The sequence below is a fragment of the Macrotis lagotis genome, chromosome 1 (genome assembly GCF_037893015.1).
Source record: "Macrotis lagotis isolate mMagLag1 chromosome 1, bilby.v1.9.chrom.fasta, whole genome shotgun sequence".
NCBI lineage: Eukaryota > Metazoa > Chordata > Mammalia > Peramelemorphia > Peramelidae > Macrotis > Macrotis lagotis.
Window position 1 is genome coordinate 454,469,741 of NC_133658.1, and position 18,178 is coordinate 454,487,918.

The 18,178-nt window shown below is 36.5% G+C and overlaps 1 protein-coding gene across 1 annotated transcript in view; it reads left to right on the plus strand.

The window, feature by feature from the left end:
* TRPC7 (transient receptor potential cation channel subfamily C member 7) overlaps nucleotides 1-3,841 on the plus strand; it is a 280,328-nt gene extending 276,487 nt beyond the window's left edge. Inside the window, exons 11-12 of the mRNA XM_074209695.1 lie at nucleotides 1,549-1,624; nucleotides 3,672-3,841. Coding sequence (XP_074065796.1) covers nucleotides 1,549-1,624; nucleotides 3,672-3,841 — 246 coding nt within the window. The remainder of the gene's footprint in view (nucleotides 1-1,548; nucleotides 1,625-3,671) is intronic.
* Nucleotides 3,842-18,178: the final 14,337 nt, after the last annotated feature.

Sequence of the window (18,178 nt, forward strand, 5' to 3'; positions counted from 1 at the left end):
TCCTGACTATTCACTTTTCTTTTCTTTCCAAAAACTTGCACATAGAATGTGAAACACCCAGAAGCCAAGTGTCTTTATAGACGAGAATGAATGGGAGATTGGGGAGAAGGAGGACAGATGGAGGGAGATCACACAATGAAGCCAAAAATAGAATGCTAAAAATAAAAGTTCTGTCCATCTAGTGCTCTTTCAGCTAGACATCACAGCCTCTATGCTCATGTATGATCAAGTGGAAGGAGAAATGGTTGAGGGGCAAGGAAGTTGCTTAAACCCATTGTATCAACATATAATCATTCTCTTTTTACCCCAAGAAACAATGGCTTCTTGTCTTCAGTTTCAAGACTGAATCTTAAATAAGAATATTTATCAAATCCTTGATTTGGCAAGAACCATGGAAATAATTTGTCCTTGGTATTTATTAATGTTCATTTGCAACAATAGAGGGAGGAAGAGAGGACAATATTTGCATAGTAAATGAGCCAAACCCAATTCTTCCAAGGTTACTGACAGTTAATAGGTGGTATATGCAGAAAAGACCTTTGCATCTAAAATTCCAAAGGTTCCAAAATGACTGCTTCTTTCTTAAAGGAAAATTTCTATCTTGCAGCATATTTCTTCTTCAACATTGTCTTGAATTCCTTTGTTAAACGAAATCCTTCTCATATTTCCCCTGCCTTTCTCCCCAACCTCACCCTCATCTCCCCTATCATGTCATCAATTTGTTCTTGCTACTATTCTAAGAAAACCGATCATTTTCTTGTGATATTGTAAGTCAATACTCAACCTGTAGGAATTTGTTCCTATTTGGGTTTGACACTAATGTGCTATGTTAGAAAGTGTACTGAACTTAGAGTCAAGAGTTATGAGTTTGAATCTAAACTATGACATTTATTAGCTATTTGACCATAGATGATTCATTTAACTATTGGACTCAGTTTTCTCATCTGTAAAATGTAAACAATAATGATAATGCACTATTTCCTTCACAGATGTATTCTGAGGAAGACATGTATAAAATTTAAGTTGCTATATAAATGAATGATTATCCACTCCATCCCCTTTATTAAAAAAAAAAACCACTGAGGGTAAAAGGAATTAATTCAGAGAGAACCCAAATCTTCCAACTCGAAACAGTTAAATTTGTTTTCCATTATACCACATTAGTAAATTGTCTCTAGATCTAAGATAGCTCCCTGACTCTTTGGCTTATCTTTCTGCCCCTTTCTCATAGCCACAGTTATAGATCTAGGACTGGAAGTATTCTCATAGACCATTTAGCCTAATTCTCTTATTTTACAGCTAGCCAGAAATATCAAATCTAGGAAGGCAGAAAAATCATTCTTTATTCATTCCCTAAGAATTGGATTGTATTAAGAATAAAGAAGTTGGCTTAGACATTCCCCTTAGGAAAGAGAATTGTGCCCAAGCCTTAGATGATGGAAAATCTCACAAAGGTTAGGTGCAGGTGTAAGGGGATGCTGTACTGAATCCTTCAGCTCAACTGCTTCCTGAGTAAAGATCAACTTATTTCTTATATTCACTTTTCAGAAAATCATGAAGCGTCTTATAAAAAGATATGTCCTGAAGGCCCAGGTGGATAGAGAAAATGATGAAGTCAACGAAGGCAAGCAATGTTCTGATGAATTTCCTGGGGTTGTTAGATGTTCCAAATATTTAGGGGCTGTCCTACATTTATTTCAATGCCTCATCACTAAGGAAGTTTTAGAGAACAAAAGCAGAAATGGGAGTACTTTCATGAAATATGTGAAACCCTTACTTCTAAATTCTGTCCTCTCATCAATCAGTCTACCTTCTCTTAACAGTCCACATCTTCAACCTACTCCTGACCATCACTCTACTCTAATACCTATTCCCCCAACCCCTTTAATTATATTGTTCTTGCCTGAGATTTTTCTTTTTAAAACAGAATCTATCCCTGCATGTTGTTCAATTTTTAAGCTGATAATTTTAAAATTCTAAGGAGATTATCATGCCCTGATTAAATAGTATTTATTAAATTAAGGATCATAAATTTTAAGCTAGAAAGGATTTAATGTTTCTCTATTCCATTGCCTTTGTTTAAAAGTGAAGAAAATGTGGCCCAGAGAGCTCAAAAGAAAGTAACTTCTGACTTCAAACTCATGCTGTGACCCATACTGCCTATTTTTTATTTCAAGATAATAATATAATCCAGGAGTATGACAACAAAAATATACCTGCTCTAAAGTCACTGGGATATCATTTAGAGAATTTCTTTTTATTATTCTTGAAGCAAAAATTCACTAAAGCCAGAATTCAAATAAGTGAATTATCCTCCAAGAAACATCTTTTCCTTAAATCAGTTCTCCCATCATCTGATCAAGGCCAAGAAGAATCACTATTTCACCTATCATTTCTATTCTTCCCCAAAGCAAGGTCATATAATACAGGAAATGGAATATTTCCCCTTGAAATTTACTGAGCAGTTTGCTTTTTTCAACTCTGGTAGTTTTATTCTATCAACTGATCTATCTAGCAAACAAAACTTTCTTCTCCTTCAAAGCAAAACAAAACAAAGTATAACCCCAAGTGTGTGGCTAAAAAAATGGAATAAAGGTGATTATTGGTCAAGGATCATAAAGCATGCTCTTAGTGACTATTTTCCAATTTTCTAAGTCTTACTTCATGACTAACCAGTGAGGAAACATGTTTGTCTTTTTGCTCACCTGAATGGTTTGGTGAGAAAAGAGGGAGGCATTCAAAATGGAAAAATAAATTGTACCTTTGTTGAGGTCAGTTCATCAATCTCAAGTGAGATCTCCTTGCCGATCCTCCACTGTGTCTATCTGTACTAGATTCTTAGACTGGAAAATTTTGCACTTGTCAGAAATATGCCCCGAACTTCCAAGAAAAAAGAAAAACAGAACAGTATATAGTATGACTACAAATATTATAAAGGAAAAGTAGAATGAACAGAAGTGAATGAACAAATAGGGACTTGAAGTATATATAAAGCATAACTAAAAAAGCTGTTATGAATATATAGTAAGAAAAATTGATGTTATTTAAAATATTGTAAGTGTCCTATTGTTTTATTTTTAAGAGTTAAATATAATATTAATTATTCAGTATTTGGTTCAGCTTTAAACTAATTATTTTAAAATGATAAACAATTCATCTTAATTAAATGATAAAGAATTCTTCTTATTTAATCTCAATAGTTTTTATTCAACCCAGTATGAATTTTTTTTAACTCCCTAGATACAACTTAACTCAGGAGTAAGAGAACTAAAAATAATTCCCTGAATTACCATTTACTTTCTCTCATCCAAAGTAGCAAATAGGATGGGAAAGTCAGACTCAAGTTCTACCATGTGCCTAGCATTACTTTTAATCCCCATTGCTCATTGCCCTAGAAAAGAAATTTCACTAAATCACAGTTTTCCCATAAAAAAGATCCTACAATTAGTCATTTCTCTCATAACCATATCAAGGTCAAGAATGGTCACAATTGCTACAATATGTGTCATACTTTATTTTTTAAATTAATTAAATTAAATTTGAATTATTAAGCAATTTTTGTTTGTTTTTATATTTAATATTAAGTAACTGTTTAATTTTTTTAAAGCTATGTGAAAAAAGTGACTTCTTTCCCTGTGACCATGATCACTAATTTTTTTTTGTCTTTGTAGGAGAGCTAAAGGAAATCAAGCAAGACATCTCCAGCCTCCGATATGAGCTTCTTGAAGAAAAGTCACAAGCAACAGGAGAGCTGGCTGGTTTGATACAGCAGCTCAGTGATAAGTTTGGTAAGAACTTAAACAAAGATCATCTGATGATGAAGAAAGGCAAGGATGACTAGCCAGATCCACAGCCTCTGTGATATCAACCAGCATTCAGAGGGAGTGGCAGTAGCAATGGCTTGAGCCCAATTCTGACCTTGGCCATCAAGCTGATAAAACTCCAGTGGAATTGTTGCTTGGTGACAATTTTGTCCAAGCAAGTTTGCCAATGTCTACAATCAGCTGAACTGCCTGGATCTAGGAATTGTGGTGATTCTAGTTACCCAAAGCAGTTTTTTCCCTTTTTTGTAAAAGAATGAAACACAAATTGAAAAAGGGAGGATCTTTCAACAAAAATGAAGCCACAGCTCTCCTACAGCTGAACTATGAAGTATTTCCCTATTGGCACAGCATTGTATCCTCTCCCCAGGAGCAGGGAAAGCTGACTGTCTCAGCTGTATAAACACACTTTTCTACTTGGGTACCATGCATTAGCACTGCTTAATTACAGGGCAGATGGAATATCTAAATATCAACCTTAGATATTCACAAAATCAAAATGACCAAGCAAAACCGGGAGGTGACCTGTGATCTATTCTTAAGTGCCAGATGAGAACACAGCCTAATAGCAAAATAGTTATATTTGTTTAAAAAAAGTTTTAAAAAATTCTAAATCAAAAATTGTACTGTCAGTAGACCTGTTTAGAGGGAGTGGGGGTCCAAATAATGTATTTTTACCTTTATTAAGATTATCTTGTATTTACTATTTTTACCTAAAAAGAAAAAATAAAATTACCTCATAATAACCTGTTGTGATCTAAGTGAAATTGGTATTTATTGACCTCAATAACAGCAGCTATCTGTGACTTGAAAACAATGGCAAACACTGGTTGCTTTCATTTTTGCTTCATAGGATTCCAAGAGATAATGCAGATAAAAGGGGTTTTCTCAGCTTTATCATTTATCAGCACAATACAATTATGAGATATTGTTATTCTTACTGTCACATAGTGGAATGATATGAATAAAAGAAATGGTTCAGTCTGGAGGTATATTTATGTTACAGGGATATAACAAAGGTTTATAGATTTACCTCAGGGCCCAGATTCAAGTTACTGCTCTGCCTTAACTCATTTTGTCCCTGCCTTTGGAGCCACTTCAACTACTTAGCATTATCACTTAGACTCTACTGTAGAAAGCAAGATAATGCAGTGTACACAGTGACTATCCTCTCCCCTGTTGACTGTAGGGTAGAAATTTTACATTTCATCCCTCCTCTTAGGTTTTCCATTATCTTTAGGGAATGTCTAATGTCTCTGTCATTCCAGCTCCAACTGATTTATGTTCACCTAATTTTAGAGAGTTCTCAAATCCCAGTTCTTCCTAAACCTTTCAGGCAGATTAATTTTTACAAAGGAATATTTACTTCAAAGATAGAACAAGAACAAAAATCCCCCCCAAGAAATATGGATATAATACCCCTTTTACATCTCCCTCAGTTCAGTGGAGTACATAACTCAGTTCCTATATACTAAAAGTCCCACCAAGTTCCAAATCCAAAAGCCACTGAGTTCAACTCCCAGCACCCTGACTTTTCAAAGCTTCTCAAGATGTGTGTGTGTGTGTGTGTGTGTGTGTGTGTGTGTGAGAGAGAGAGAGAGAGAGAGAGAGAGAGAGAGAGAGAGAGAGGGAGACAGAGAGTATTTGGTGGGGGGGGGACAACAATATCTGAGCCAGAATTCTGCTTCTGACTCCAAGGTCACCATGGCCCAAGGTCTCAAGTTCAGGAACTCTATTTCTTTTACCAAGAACTGAAAAATCACTGATGAAATACACCAAAACCCAAAGCCAGTTCTTAGGATCACAAAGTCTAAAAGGGAGAAGAAATTCATCTGTTCCTGATGATTATGCTGTGAATGAACAGGACCTGCAACCCCTGAATATTGCGAAGTATGAGCCATTCACTAGCTTATAGAACTTGCTTATATCTTAGCTACAGGTTCAATTCACTTCTGGGATAAAGAAATCAATCAGGTGACTACTATGGGCTCATTTCTTATTGAACTTGCCTACCAATATTACTAGATCTGGTTACAGCTCTTCTAATCTTCCAAAACTGAAAAAGGCCATAAACTACTTCATTCTACTTTCAATAGTTACTCATCTCAGACTGGGCAAGAAGGAACACAACTAAGACAGAGGAAGCATCACAAAAATCTTTTTTGTGTGCACACTTATTTCTGGCTCAGCAGCCACTTTTTTTGTTAAAATACAGTGTCAATAGTAGAAAGAGAAGATATCTGCACCTGCTCAATCCAGGGAGGGAAAGGTTCCTGCCAAACCACATTTCTTTAAGCAAGCTCAACATATCTTCATGTGAACTCACAGCAAATTGAACATATAGCCCATGTTTAAAGTCTGGGACCTAATTAGCTGATGTCTGCATTATACTATGATACATAAGGACACAATCTAACTAGCAGTGGAGACCATCCTGCAGCCTGTCCTGAGTGCAGTTAGGCCTTGGAGTTTGAAGATGAGATCAATACCCTATAACATAGGAAAACGGTTTTATAAATCCCAAATACTCTAGAAATGGGAGCTGCTATTAACATAAAAATCATTACAAAATTGATAAATATTTTAAATTTAATAGTAGAATCATAATGTCTACCATTCTATTCTGTTAGAACTATAAGAGATCTGGGGCGGCTAGGTGGCAGTGGATAAAGCACCGGCCCTGGAGTCAGGAATACCTGGGTTCAAATCCAGGCTCAGACACTTAATAATTACCTAGCTGTTGTGGTCTTGGGCAAGCCACTTAACCCCATTGCCTTGCAAAAACTAAAACAAACAAACAAACAAAAAAAAAAACTATAAGAGATCTTATAGCTGAAAAGAGAGCAACTGTCCTAGGCTTGTTGTTTTAAAGACTGTCCAAACAATGGAAAAAGGTTACTCCCATCTTTATGATAGACTATTATTGGTATCGTTTGTCCTTCCTTCTCAAATTGGAGTCTGACATCAAGGAAGTGATACTATGACAAACAAGTGAAATGGATTTAAGTAAGGGAGGGATGAATGCTTTGTTATATAAGATATCAATTTCCAAGGTTCACAGAGCAAGGGACCCCACTCTATTATATGGTATATTCTGCTTTTAGTCAGCTCTCTGCCTCAGCCTGGGTTCAAGACTTGACCTCTAGTTTCTGGCTGTATCACTTATTACTGTATAATCTTTAAAAAAATTTTTTTCTTTTCTTTTTTCTTTTGGCAAGGCAATGGGATTAAGTGACTTGCCCAAAGTCACACAGGCTAGGTAATTATTATGTGTCTGAGATTGGATTTGAACCCAGGTACTCCTGAGTCCAGGGCCGGTGCTCCATCCACTGTACCACCTAGCCGCCCCCAGTTACTGTATAATCTTGAACAAATTATCTCTTCTCTCTGTTCTTCAGATTTCCAATCTATAAAATAAAATTGTTGGTTGAAACAGTCTTTAGGCTCCCTTCTAGAATTTTTATGATATTACAAATTGGGTGCTAACTCATCTGATAATCCCAGATGTCTTGATGTTTTTAAGGTTATGAGTGACAGCCAAGAAAACTAATTCAACTGATTGCAATTCAGAAATAGAAATTGTATACACAGTGTAAATAGTTATATTAGACACTGGGAATAACAAATGGAATGAAAGACCATCCACAGGATAGGACCAATTGTCTCAAAGGTGTTTTGACATTTTCACCTGAATACAAGTGTCCGATTTGCTACAGAAAAAAAAAAGACTGATCATGCAGTGAATGACTGAGTAGGAATTCTCAAGAAATTAATTGAAAGTAGGGAAAATAGCCACTAGGGGGAGCAAAAACCTGAAGAGATAATATGTATTTTTAAAGAAAGGCAGAATTTGGTCTCAGACACTTAATAATTACCTAGCTGTGTGGCCTTGGGCAAGCCACTTAAGCCCATTTATCTTTCAAAAAACCTAAAAAAAGGCAGAATTTTTTTAAAAAATGTATTATTATTATTATTATTATTATTATTATTATTATTATTATTATTTTGGCTGGGAAAGGCTAGGTAAAGGGGGCATTTGGAAATAAGTATTGACAACAATTCTATTTGTGTTGTTTCCCTTCTTTAAATGTGGACACCTTTAAAAAAATTGTCCTTTGCCCCTAGCAAGAGATTCTTAAATGCCTTTTACTCATTCATGAGGGAAGAGGAAGGACAAATATTGAAAGGGAGTAATAGTCTAATACATTATTCAGAAATAATGTTTAGTCACATTCAAAATTACTTGGGGTTAAGGTAATGAGTTAGGATAAGAAAAAATTTTAAATGAGGTCACAATTAATAGGAAAGGAAATCAGAGAAAAGGAACTTTTATGATGGATGTAGTAAATCTGGAGTCAGAAAGGTTGGGTTCAAATCCCAACTCTCTCTCTTTTACTATTTATGTGACTTGGACAAACCATAACTTCTTGGGACCTCAATTCCCATTTTACAGATTAAGCTAATTACAGCTAAGCTATAAAATGTGGATGTTAGGCTGAATGATGTCTAAGAGTCCCTCCAAATTCTAGAATACTATAATTATGCAATTCAATTTATAGAATTCCTAAGAACAAGGACAAGATGATGAAGAAACAGATCCAATATTATATATAAATATATATATATATATATATATTATATTATTATCTATTAGGACAATCTAAGAGGAATGGGTCCATGGATGCATTAGTCCTGGAAGACTCCAAAATGCTGTGTGATGATGAATGGATTTAAAGAAGAATTTTAGGATAAATGAGAAAGTAAATTCTAGTATGGAGACTTTCTTAAAGAAAAGCAAGAAGATTAAGAATCTGGGAGGGTGATCAGCCCTTCACAGAAAAAGGAACACAACATCCATGAGCATTTCACTCCTATCACGCCATTCTTGACCTGACCCAAATCTAGTCTCATACATGGTAGGTCCTGTCCACAGGACAAATAATCTAATTTAAACATTTTTGGAGCTCCTCCGAAGAGTATAGAGTCTGAGGAAGGCTGTCTCAATTACCAGATTCCATGAACCTTATTGGAACCTGTGTGATGTGACAGGAAAATACACTCAGGCTGCGTGAAGAAGCCTGCTTTAATGTTCTCTACCTAATAGTAATAAACTATTGTGTGTAACATGTGTGACCTTAATCAAATCTCTCCCAATCTCTCTAGGCTTGAGTTTCTGTTAAAATGAGAGTATTATACTAAATTATCTCTAAGGACTAAATGAGGCCTGCACCTTTCAAATGGGAAAAAAGGGGGAAAAAAAAGTTATGGACCTCCAGGTGTGGCAGTGCTGCCTGTGCTCTCTCTTCCCAGTCACCAGAGTGCATGGCTCTGTCTCAATTGTGAAGAAAAAACAAGGTTGTGAATCTTATTGCTGCAGGCTGTATTTATGTGCCAGAGAAGAGAGAAGAAAGTCTATCTGTTAGAACCTTTTGTATGCACACTTGTTTCTGACTCAGCAGTTACTTTAAAAGTTTCTTTTTGTTACCATGCAGTAAGCCAGGAAAAAAAGACCAAAAATATCTGCAACTGTTCAAAAGCAGAAAGGGAAAGCCTCTTGCCATTCCCACTTTTCTTCAAACAGGTGCCCATGCTTTGAAAACTGGGACCTAATCAGTCAGTCCCTCCATTGGGGATGGAATGATGTCTGGGGACATGGTCTACCTAGCAGTAGATGCCAATCCTGCAGCCTGCCCTGGGTGAACTGAGGCTCTGGAGACTGAAGACCAAGAAGATCAGCAACCTACAACATAGGAAAAGGACTTTGTAAATGCTAAAGTGCTCTAGTCATGGGGGTCTATTATTATTAACACAAAAGAATTCACTGGAAAATCAATGAGAGAAATACTTGTGAGATAATGGTAGAATCATAGATTGTTAGAATAGTAAGGAATGTTAAGGTATACACAAGTCAAAGTCTCCTCCCCAACTTCTTTCCCTAGACATATTTTGTAGCAACAGGAACTGAAGATCAGAGAAAGGAACAAGATGAGCTCCTAGCACTCCTGTCCATGACCCAACTCCAACCAAGGTACAAAACATGAAAGTTTGATTTATTGTTGAGTTTGTCCAACTCTTCATGACCCCATTTGGGGTTTTCTTGACTAGGACACTGGAGTATCATCTCCAGTTCATTTTACAGATGAGAAAACTGAGGCAAGTAGAGTTAAATGACTTGTCCAGGGTCATAGAGCTGGCTAGTGTCTCAAGTCAGATTTGAACTCAGGAAGATGATCTTCCTGATTCCAAGTCTGTCACTCTATCCACTGAGTCATCTAGCTGCCTCTGATAAATCCTCTGGGGACCACAAATATTCTAACCTTTATCCTATGGAACTAAAGAATTTAAATTTATTCCCCCAAAATTTATTTAACACCACTAGCAAATGAGAAAAATATAATAAAATTAATCAGCCCCTACTTCAAGGATCTTACAAGCCATTCAGGCAAGACAATATGAAACTAATAATTAAATGCAAAATACATACAAAGCAATGCTCAGAAGAAGGGCACAGGTCTAGTTTGTTAATAGTAAAAAAAAAGTATTCCAGAGGCAAGGAGGAAGGGAGATGGAAGAAGAATGGGAGAGGGACATAGGTAGGATAGGGAACAGGGGAGTGGTGTTCAAAAAAGGGAGTTTAAGAAAACAACAATTCACAGAATAGAAAGTCTGAGTAATCAAAGGATTTGTGAGTAGAGCATTAGGGAAGTAGATTATCATGGCCTACATAGAAATAATGATAATGTTGATTTTATTATCAATTCCTATTCAAGAGTTATGGGGGAAGCTTACTTGGTGGTCAAAGTAAGGGAGAATGGAGTCCTGGAACTTCTTGTTGCTGCTGTGTTATTGTAATTATTCATCCTTCATTTTCAAAGAAAATCATGGATGAGTGATGTCTTCTTTGAATATCAATTGGATTAAAGTGAGACAGAATTTGGCAAATCATCAACTTCACTCTCTCTTCCAGGGTCATTGAATTCCAGTGGCAAGATAAGAGTCAGGACAACTGGAGATAGCTCAGGATTCAGTGGATGACCTTGATATCTTCAATGTCTGATCAAGCTCTAAGAGTTACACAGACTTTGCTTCAGCTGCCTTCATGGTTAATGAAATAAATTGTTCTCATCCACCACATTCTTCACATGCTGTCATCCCCCTAACTCACCAACTGGTTTAAAACCTTTGGCTACCTTCATCTGCCAAGATAGTTTTATCAGGGTGTGGCTGCCATGCATGCTACAGCTCTTGGAGGCACAGGTGAGATTTGGGTGTCAGGTGAACACCAAAGGTGGATAAGCCCCGTTTGAAATTGGCTCTGAAATCCATAACACCAGAGGTGCTAACTCTTCCTGTACATCCTATACATGCCAGTCTTTTGACTAGGAGGATGAAAGCATCTGAACATATCTCTCTTGAGGTATTTACCCTTGCAAACACTCTCCAGTGTTAAATAGATCCTCTTTCATGTTGTGAGACTAAATTTGAACTAACTTGGAGAACAAAGGGTGCTAAGATCCCTATTCCCTGATTGGTGAATGAGGAAATGAATAAAGTGACCTAGTGATTTAAATTTTGAAATATTTTTTTTTTTAAAAACTAGAGCTGAGAGTTCATTGGTGTAAGGAACACCTGGTGAGCAAATTCCTTCTGCCAATGTAAATGAACGCCTGCTCTGCAACATTTAGCTTTAGAACATCGCCTATGGCAAAAGGTTAAGTGACTTGCCCAGAGTCATATCTGTGAAGTGTTTTAAATAGGAGTTGAAACCATGTCTTTCAGATTATAAGATTAGTGGTCTTTTCATTTCACCATAAAGTTTCTCCATCAGTAATTTATAAAAGAAACCTATCTTGGGGGCAGTTAGGTGGTGCAGTGGATAGAGCACCAGTTCTGGAGTCAGGAGAACCTGAGTTCAAATTCAATCTTAGACACTTAATAATTGCCCAGCTGTCTGACCTTGGGCATGCCACTTAATCCCATTGCCTTAAATAAATTTTAAAAAAGAAAAAAAAGAAGAAACCTATATTGGCACAACCCATTTTCATTCAGTATCCTAAGTATCATTAAAGAAAAAGAACATATTGTCCTATCTGGTTCTTTGGGTCTAGGGAAAGCAGTCAATGAAATCAAACTTTACTTTGGAAGGTTCATTCTTATCTTCATCTAACAAACACTTCTGAAATCCATTAATCAAGCACTTGAACTCCTTCAAAATGGAATCACTTAGCAGTCCAATTTAATAACTAAGAGGCACCATTTTTTTTCAGGAAAACCCAGAAGATTTGGAATTTCTCTTTTACATAGATAAGATAAAGGAAAATTCATGGAGTAATTAAACTATTGAAAACTGAACCATCCATCATCTGTTGTGTCTGAAGCTAAGTAAAGGAATATACAGCTAAATCTCTTTACTAATGATTGATGTGTGTGCCTGCATATCCTTTAGACAAAGACTGTTTTGTATGAACTACTGGTGGACCTGAGGAACCAAAGGTGCTACCAAAGTTTGTCATAATAAAGTAAGAGCTTAGATTAGGGAAACATGCTTTCTAATAATTGATGGCACTAAATTTTGCTGTCTTTCCCTGGTGGTAGAGCCAAGATGGCAGAGAAAAAGGTCTTCCCATTTCTCTCCAAACAACTTTTAATCAAGTCTCATAATTCTGGAACAAAAGAACCCACAAAAATATGGGGTGAAATAATTGTTCAATCCAAGATCATTTAGTAAAACTGCAGTAAAGGTCTCTTTTACTTGGGCAAAAGGAAATCCAGCCCAGTACAGATTGTGTCCAGGCAAGCCAGTGGGAAGCCCCAATTCTAGCAGGTGGGGCTGCAAGTCCCAGTACAGCAAGCAAACTCTCATTCCCAAAATTCTGGGTGCAATAGGCAAGTGAGTAGCCCCAGAGGTCCCAGCATAGCAAGCACTGACCAGTACCCTGGTCCCCATTGCAAGAAACTCTGAACAGTGCATCCTGTATACCAGAAGCAGAATTTAACTTTGAAAGTCACAAAATAGACTGAAAAGTGAATTTTAAAAAAGCCCTGACCACAGAAAGTCTATTATGGCGACAGGGAAAATCAAAACACAAACTCAGAAGAGAACAACAAAACAAGTCAAACTGCCCACATGTGAAACTACAAAGAGAAATATAAATGAGTCTCAGATCCAAAAAATCCTTCTGGAAGAACTCAAAAAGAATTTTAAAAATCAAATAAGAAAAGTAGAAGCAAAATTGGAAAAATAAATGAGGGCTATGCAAGAGAATCATGAAACAAGAGTCAAAAGTTTAGGAAAGGAAGTACAAAAAATGTACAAAAGATGTGCAAAATTCACTGAAGAAAATGACTCCTTTAAAAGTAGAATGAGTCAAATAAAAAAAGAGATACAAAAGCTTACTAAAGAAAATAATTCCATAAAAATTAAAATTGGGTAAAGTAGAACCAATGATTCTATGAGACATCAGGAATCAATCAAATAAAATAAAAAACAAAAAATAGAAGAAAATATAAAATACCACATTTGAAAAACAGCTGAATTGGAAAATAGATCCAGGAGAGATAATTTAAGAATTATTACACCACCTGAAAGTATGATCTGAAAGCAATGATCCAAAAAAAGAAAGAGGAAAGAAAGGAAGGAAGGAAGGAAGGAAGGAAGGAAGGAAGGAAGGAAGGAAGGAAAGAAGGAAAGAAAGAAAGAAAGAAAGAAAGAAAGAAAGAAAGAAAGAAAGAAAGAAAGAAAGAAAGAAAGAAAGAAAGAGAGAGGAAAAAGATCTTGACACCATCTTTCAAAAAGTTATCAAGGAAAATTGCCCTGATATCCCAGAACTAGAGAGTAAATTAGTCATTGAAAGAAGCTACCAATCACCTCCTGAAAGAGATTCCAAAATGAAAACTTCCATAAATATTAAAGCCAAATTTTGGAACTCTCAAGTAAAGGAGAAAATATTGCACACAGTCAGAAAAAAAAAATCAGGAATCACAGACTTTGCCCCATCATTTTAATGAGCCATCCCAGAGTATACCCAAAGATATTTGTAACAGTTCAAAGGAATTAGAGATTTCTAGCAAAGGAATACAAGCAAAGATCAACCTATACTTTGGATGGAAGTGATATAGTTCTTTATCTAAGGCTTTATGTCTTTCAGAGAAGTTGAAAGAACAAAAGTGGGTTCAGTTCTATTCCCCTTTCCAGAGAAACAGCATGGTATGATGAAGAGTGCTCAATTTGGGGTAAATGAGTTCAAATCTTGGTTCTGCCATTTACTTAAACTGTGGCATTCTGAGACTCATTTTTCTTATCTTAAAAAAAGGGGGTTGGACTAGATGATCTCTAAAGTCTCTCCTGTTCTAGGTCTGTGATGCTGTAGTCCTTTGATATATGTTCACCTTGGGATCTACAAGCTCCTCACTCTCCGCTTTGGTGAGGATGACCATAGGTTTAGGGTCTTTTTCTGGCATTAGCTAAATGACTCCCCATTTATCACTCTTCTTCTTTGGGCCAACTTTACCCCTAAATATATTGGTATCATCCAAATGATACCCCAGTTTATATCCAATCAAATCCAAGGGAAACAGTTCATCTCATGGGTTTGAAGAGAGTTCAGGATTCCTAGTCAAATGAGACAGAAAAGCATTAGGCTCCAAAATGCTGTTGGAACCCTTCTAGATTTGGAACAAGGAATAAAGGGAAAAAAAAGATGCCACAAAGTCTTTCCAAAAGCTTCATATTAGGGCTGCTTTGTCCAAGGACTATGTTGGTTTAAAAAAAATATCTTTATACTATTGTCCTAGCAATAAAATGAATAATGGATTCTGAGAATATAAACCAGCTAGCTCCTATCAGGCTTCAGTCCACATCCAATTGAAAGAAGATATGTCCATGTGAACTAGAGAGAAACAATGACAATTTTCTCTCCCGTGTAAACTTTATTACCATATTAATTTCCATCACTACCTGAATGAAGCAGCCCTGTTTAGAAAACACTACTAGCTATAATTACTGCATGATGAAAAGAACTAAATATGTTTTGATTGAGTTTCCATTAGTCCTTCTCTGCAGGGAAAATTTGATTTTGGAGTGGCAGCTACTGTTCTCATCCCTAGGGAGTAAGAATTCATGATTCCAACAATTAACAATAGAAGGATTGGTTGCAAACCCCTAATTAATCAGCTTTCAATGTGCCTAAAGGATTTCTGTTAGCACCCTCAAAACTTATGACTCATCCAATGACCTCATGATTGAGGGTAACTTTCTCTGCCAGTGGCAACTATCTCCAGCATTCTCAGCAAAATGACTATGAGACATCAAATATTTTTGTTCCATCCTTATCTCAAAACACCTAAGTGAAGTTCTTGACCTGGACCACTCATGTTGCTCATCAGTTTCCCTTTCCAACAAAAGAAGAACCATGAACTTTTGTGATAGGGATACCTGTATGTCAGATTATTCCTAGCCAAGACACATTTTTTTGATCTACAAGGGAGCAGAGCATTCAACATCCAGTTAAAAATAAAGAGCCCCATCAGCCCCAGTCCTCTGCAAAGTGCTTATTAATGCTTATTTTAAAACCATGGAGAGTTTGAAACTAGGTGCAGCTTCCAGAAGGTGACAAGAATTCAGAGTTTTGATGCCTGAGACGAGGAGACACACCTCTTTTCTATTTTTATGCCCTCTCTTTCCCCCACCCCTCAAAGGAAGAAAGTTAATGTTCCAACAAGAAAAATGAAGGGAGAACAATAGCAATACACTCATACTTATTATTTGTGGCTTGAAACCACTTCTTGTCGTGATTATCCTCCCAAACATAAATGGTCTCTATCTTCTGAGAACAGAGAATTATATTCTCAAGGTCCCTTGGAAGGTACCTTAGAGATCATCTAGTTTAACTGCTTACCTAGAGCTCCCCTCTATATTATCTCTGAGAGAAGCTCATTCAAACTTTTCATAAAAATACAATAATAACTGACATTTCTATTGGACTTTAAGGTTTGAAAGCACTTCAAATATATCATTCTCCTTTTATGGACAGAGGAAATGGTTGCTCAGAGAGTTTCAATTACAACCCTAAAAAAGTAGATGCTATTGTTACTGCCCTTTTTACAGATGATGAAAATTAACTCCAAAAAGTTAAGTAATTGGTTCAAGGTCACACAGCTAGTAAAATGTTTGGATTCAAACCCAGATCTTGCTATCTCCAAATCTGGTGCTGTACTATAAAATACTTCCAAACTTCAGTGCCTGAGGCAGGGGATTCAGATGTCTCCCTAGCCACTAAGAGGGGCACAACCAGAGGTTAGAGTTCCAGGCCAGAGAATGACATCTCCAGAGACAGAAAAGTTCTTGGGCACCTTATTGACTCTCAGAAAAGTCATCAGAACTACAGAGTTGAACCAGATGCCCAAGGAAGCTTCTGTTAACTATTCCCCATTTGATGAGCAGTTTCTCTGGAAATAGGAAAATGCTTTCAGATAATTGGAGTTGGCTTTAAGTCAAGACAATTTTTTCATTTAATGATGCTTATGGCATCTCTGTCTGTGGTTGAGAGCATGAACTGAATGTTTATCTGTTGGCTCAGCAGAGGTTTGCAGGAAGGGCAGAGGAGGAGGGAGTGAAAACAGCCAGATTGGGTGTCTTTTAGAGATTTGTGTCTTGCAAAGAAATGATGCCATTTTAACTGCTGCAGAAATAAATGTCCAGGAAAGGAAAAGAGAAGAATTGTACTCTGGGAAGGCCACTGTGATGGAATAAAAAGAGCAGTGAATCTAGAATCTGAAAACCTAAGTTTAAGCCCAAGTTCTGTTATTGGATATTTCTGTGATTTAAAACAAATCATTTCCCTTCTCTAGGTTTCCTTATCAATAAAATAGAGATAACATTTAACTCAAAGGCACTATATACTTGGCAGCTATTATTCCTTTTTATGGTTTCTCATACATAGTACTTTTTTCTCCTTCCTCCCTGACCTTGCATAGGCTGTCTTCTGTGCCTGAAATGTATTCCCTTTTCACCTTTAGGCCATATAGTTGAATTCCTATTGTCCTTTTAAATTCAACTCAAGCAATATTTTCTGTATAAAGTCTTTCTACATCCTCAGCTACAAGGACTTGTTTTTTCACTATAATTCTGTTACCCAAATTACTTTATTTATTTTATACATAATTTGAGGGCAGCTAAGTAACACAATATCAGGCCTGGATTTAGGAGGACTCATCATCCTTTGCTCAAATCTGACTCAGAAAGCTAGCTGCATGACTTTGGGCAAGTCACTCAACTGTGTTTGCCTCAATTTCCTTATCTGTAAAATGAACTGAAGAAGAAATGTCAAACCACTCCAGAATCTTTGATAAGAAAACCCCCAAATGAGGTCATGAAGAGTCAAAACTGTATGACAATAACAAAAATATAGTTTGCATGTACTTAAATATGTCTATACTTCAGATATACCTGAAGATAACTTCAGAGCCTAATGTACAGTAGGTAATTATTAAGTGTTTATTCCTTGATAGATTAGAGTTCCTAAGAAAATAAGTGCCAGATAATTAGAATATATGAAAATGATTTCCATTTATAGGAAGAATGGGATAGGATAAGGTAGGGCATAATTGTGTGCTAGGTCACGTTATCTCAATTTCCAGTTTTCTCCCAAGAGGAGAATATTATTTTACTGATTTCTGATAGACTTTATCTTCTCTCTTCTCTCTTCTCTGCATGTACAGATACAATTTTTATGTGTTTATGTTTGTTCACATGTGAGCATATGAAGCAATTTTCTACCTGTAGGGAAACAGTAGCAACAAAGAATAAAATTGGAAATTAAAAATCTGAACAGTTTTGAAGCAGCACACACTTGTGTCAAGGATTGGATCAGGAGAAAGAAGAATTCTAATTTTCAATACTGGTTTGATATTTATCTATCTACAGTGTCATGGTTCAGGCAGCCCAGTAACTGTGAAAAGACAAAAAGCATTGCTAAATATACAAGAGCAGAAGTTCAAGAGATTCAGAGCTCAATCGCAGATATCCCTGGCAATCCTGGCACCACACTGCTATGACACAGTTATGGAGGAAACTCCTCTAAACGTGAGTTGAATTCAGTTCTGGGTTCCCCAGACCTTATAAGCACACAAACACAGAAGTGGGGTAAAGATGTATTTCTAACTGGACAGTTCTTCCCTCATAAGGAATCTGCTTAACAGAATAAAGAATGGGGCCATTTTTTATGACCCTAGGCTACTTGATGACTAAATATAATGGTCTAGTTTACTTACACAAAGTGGGATTGTATCCACTAAAGCCCCTGAAAGGTCTGCATACAGAGGAAAATGTCCTACAAAGGATCATGAAAAGGAGGAAA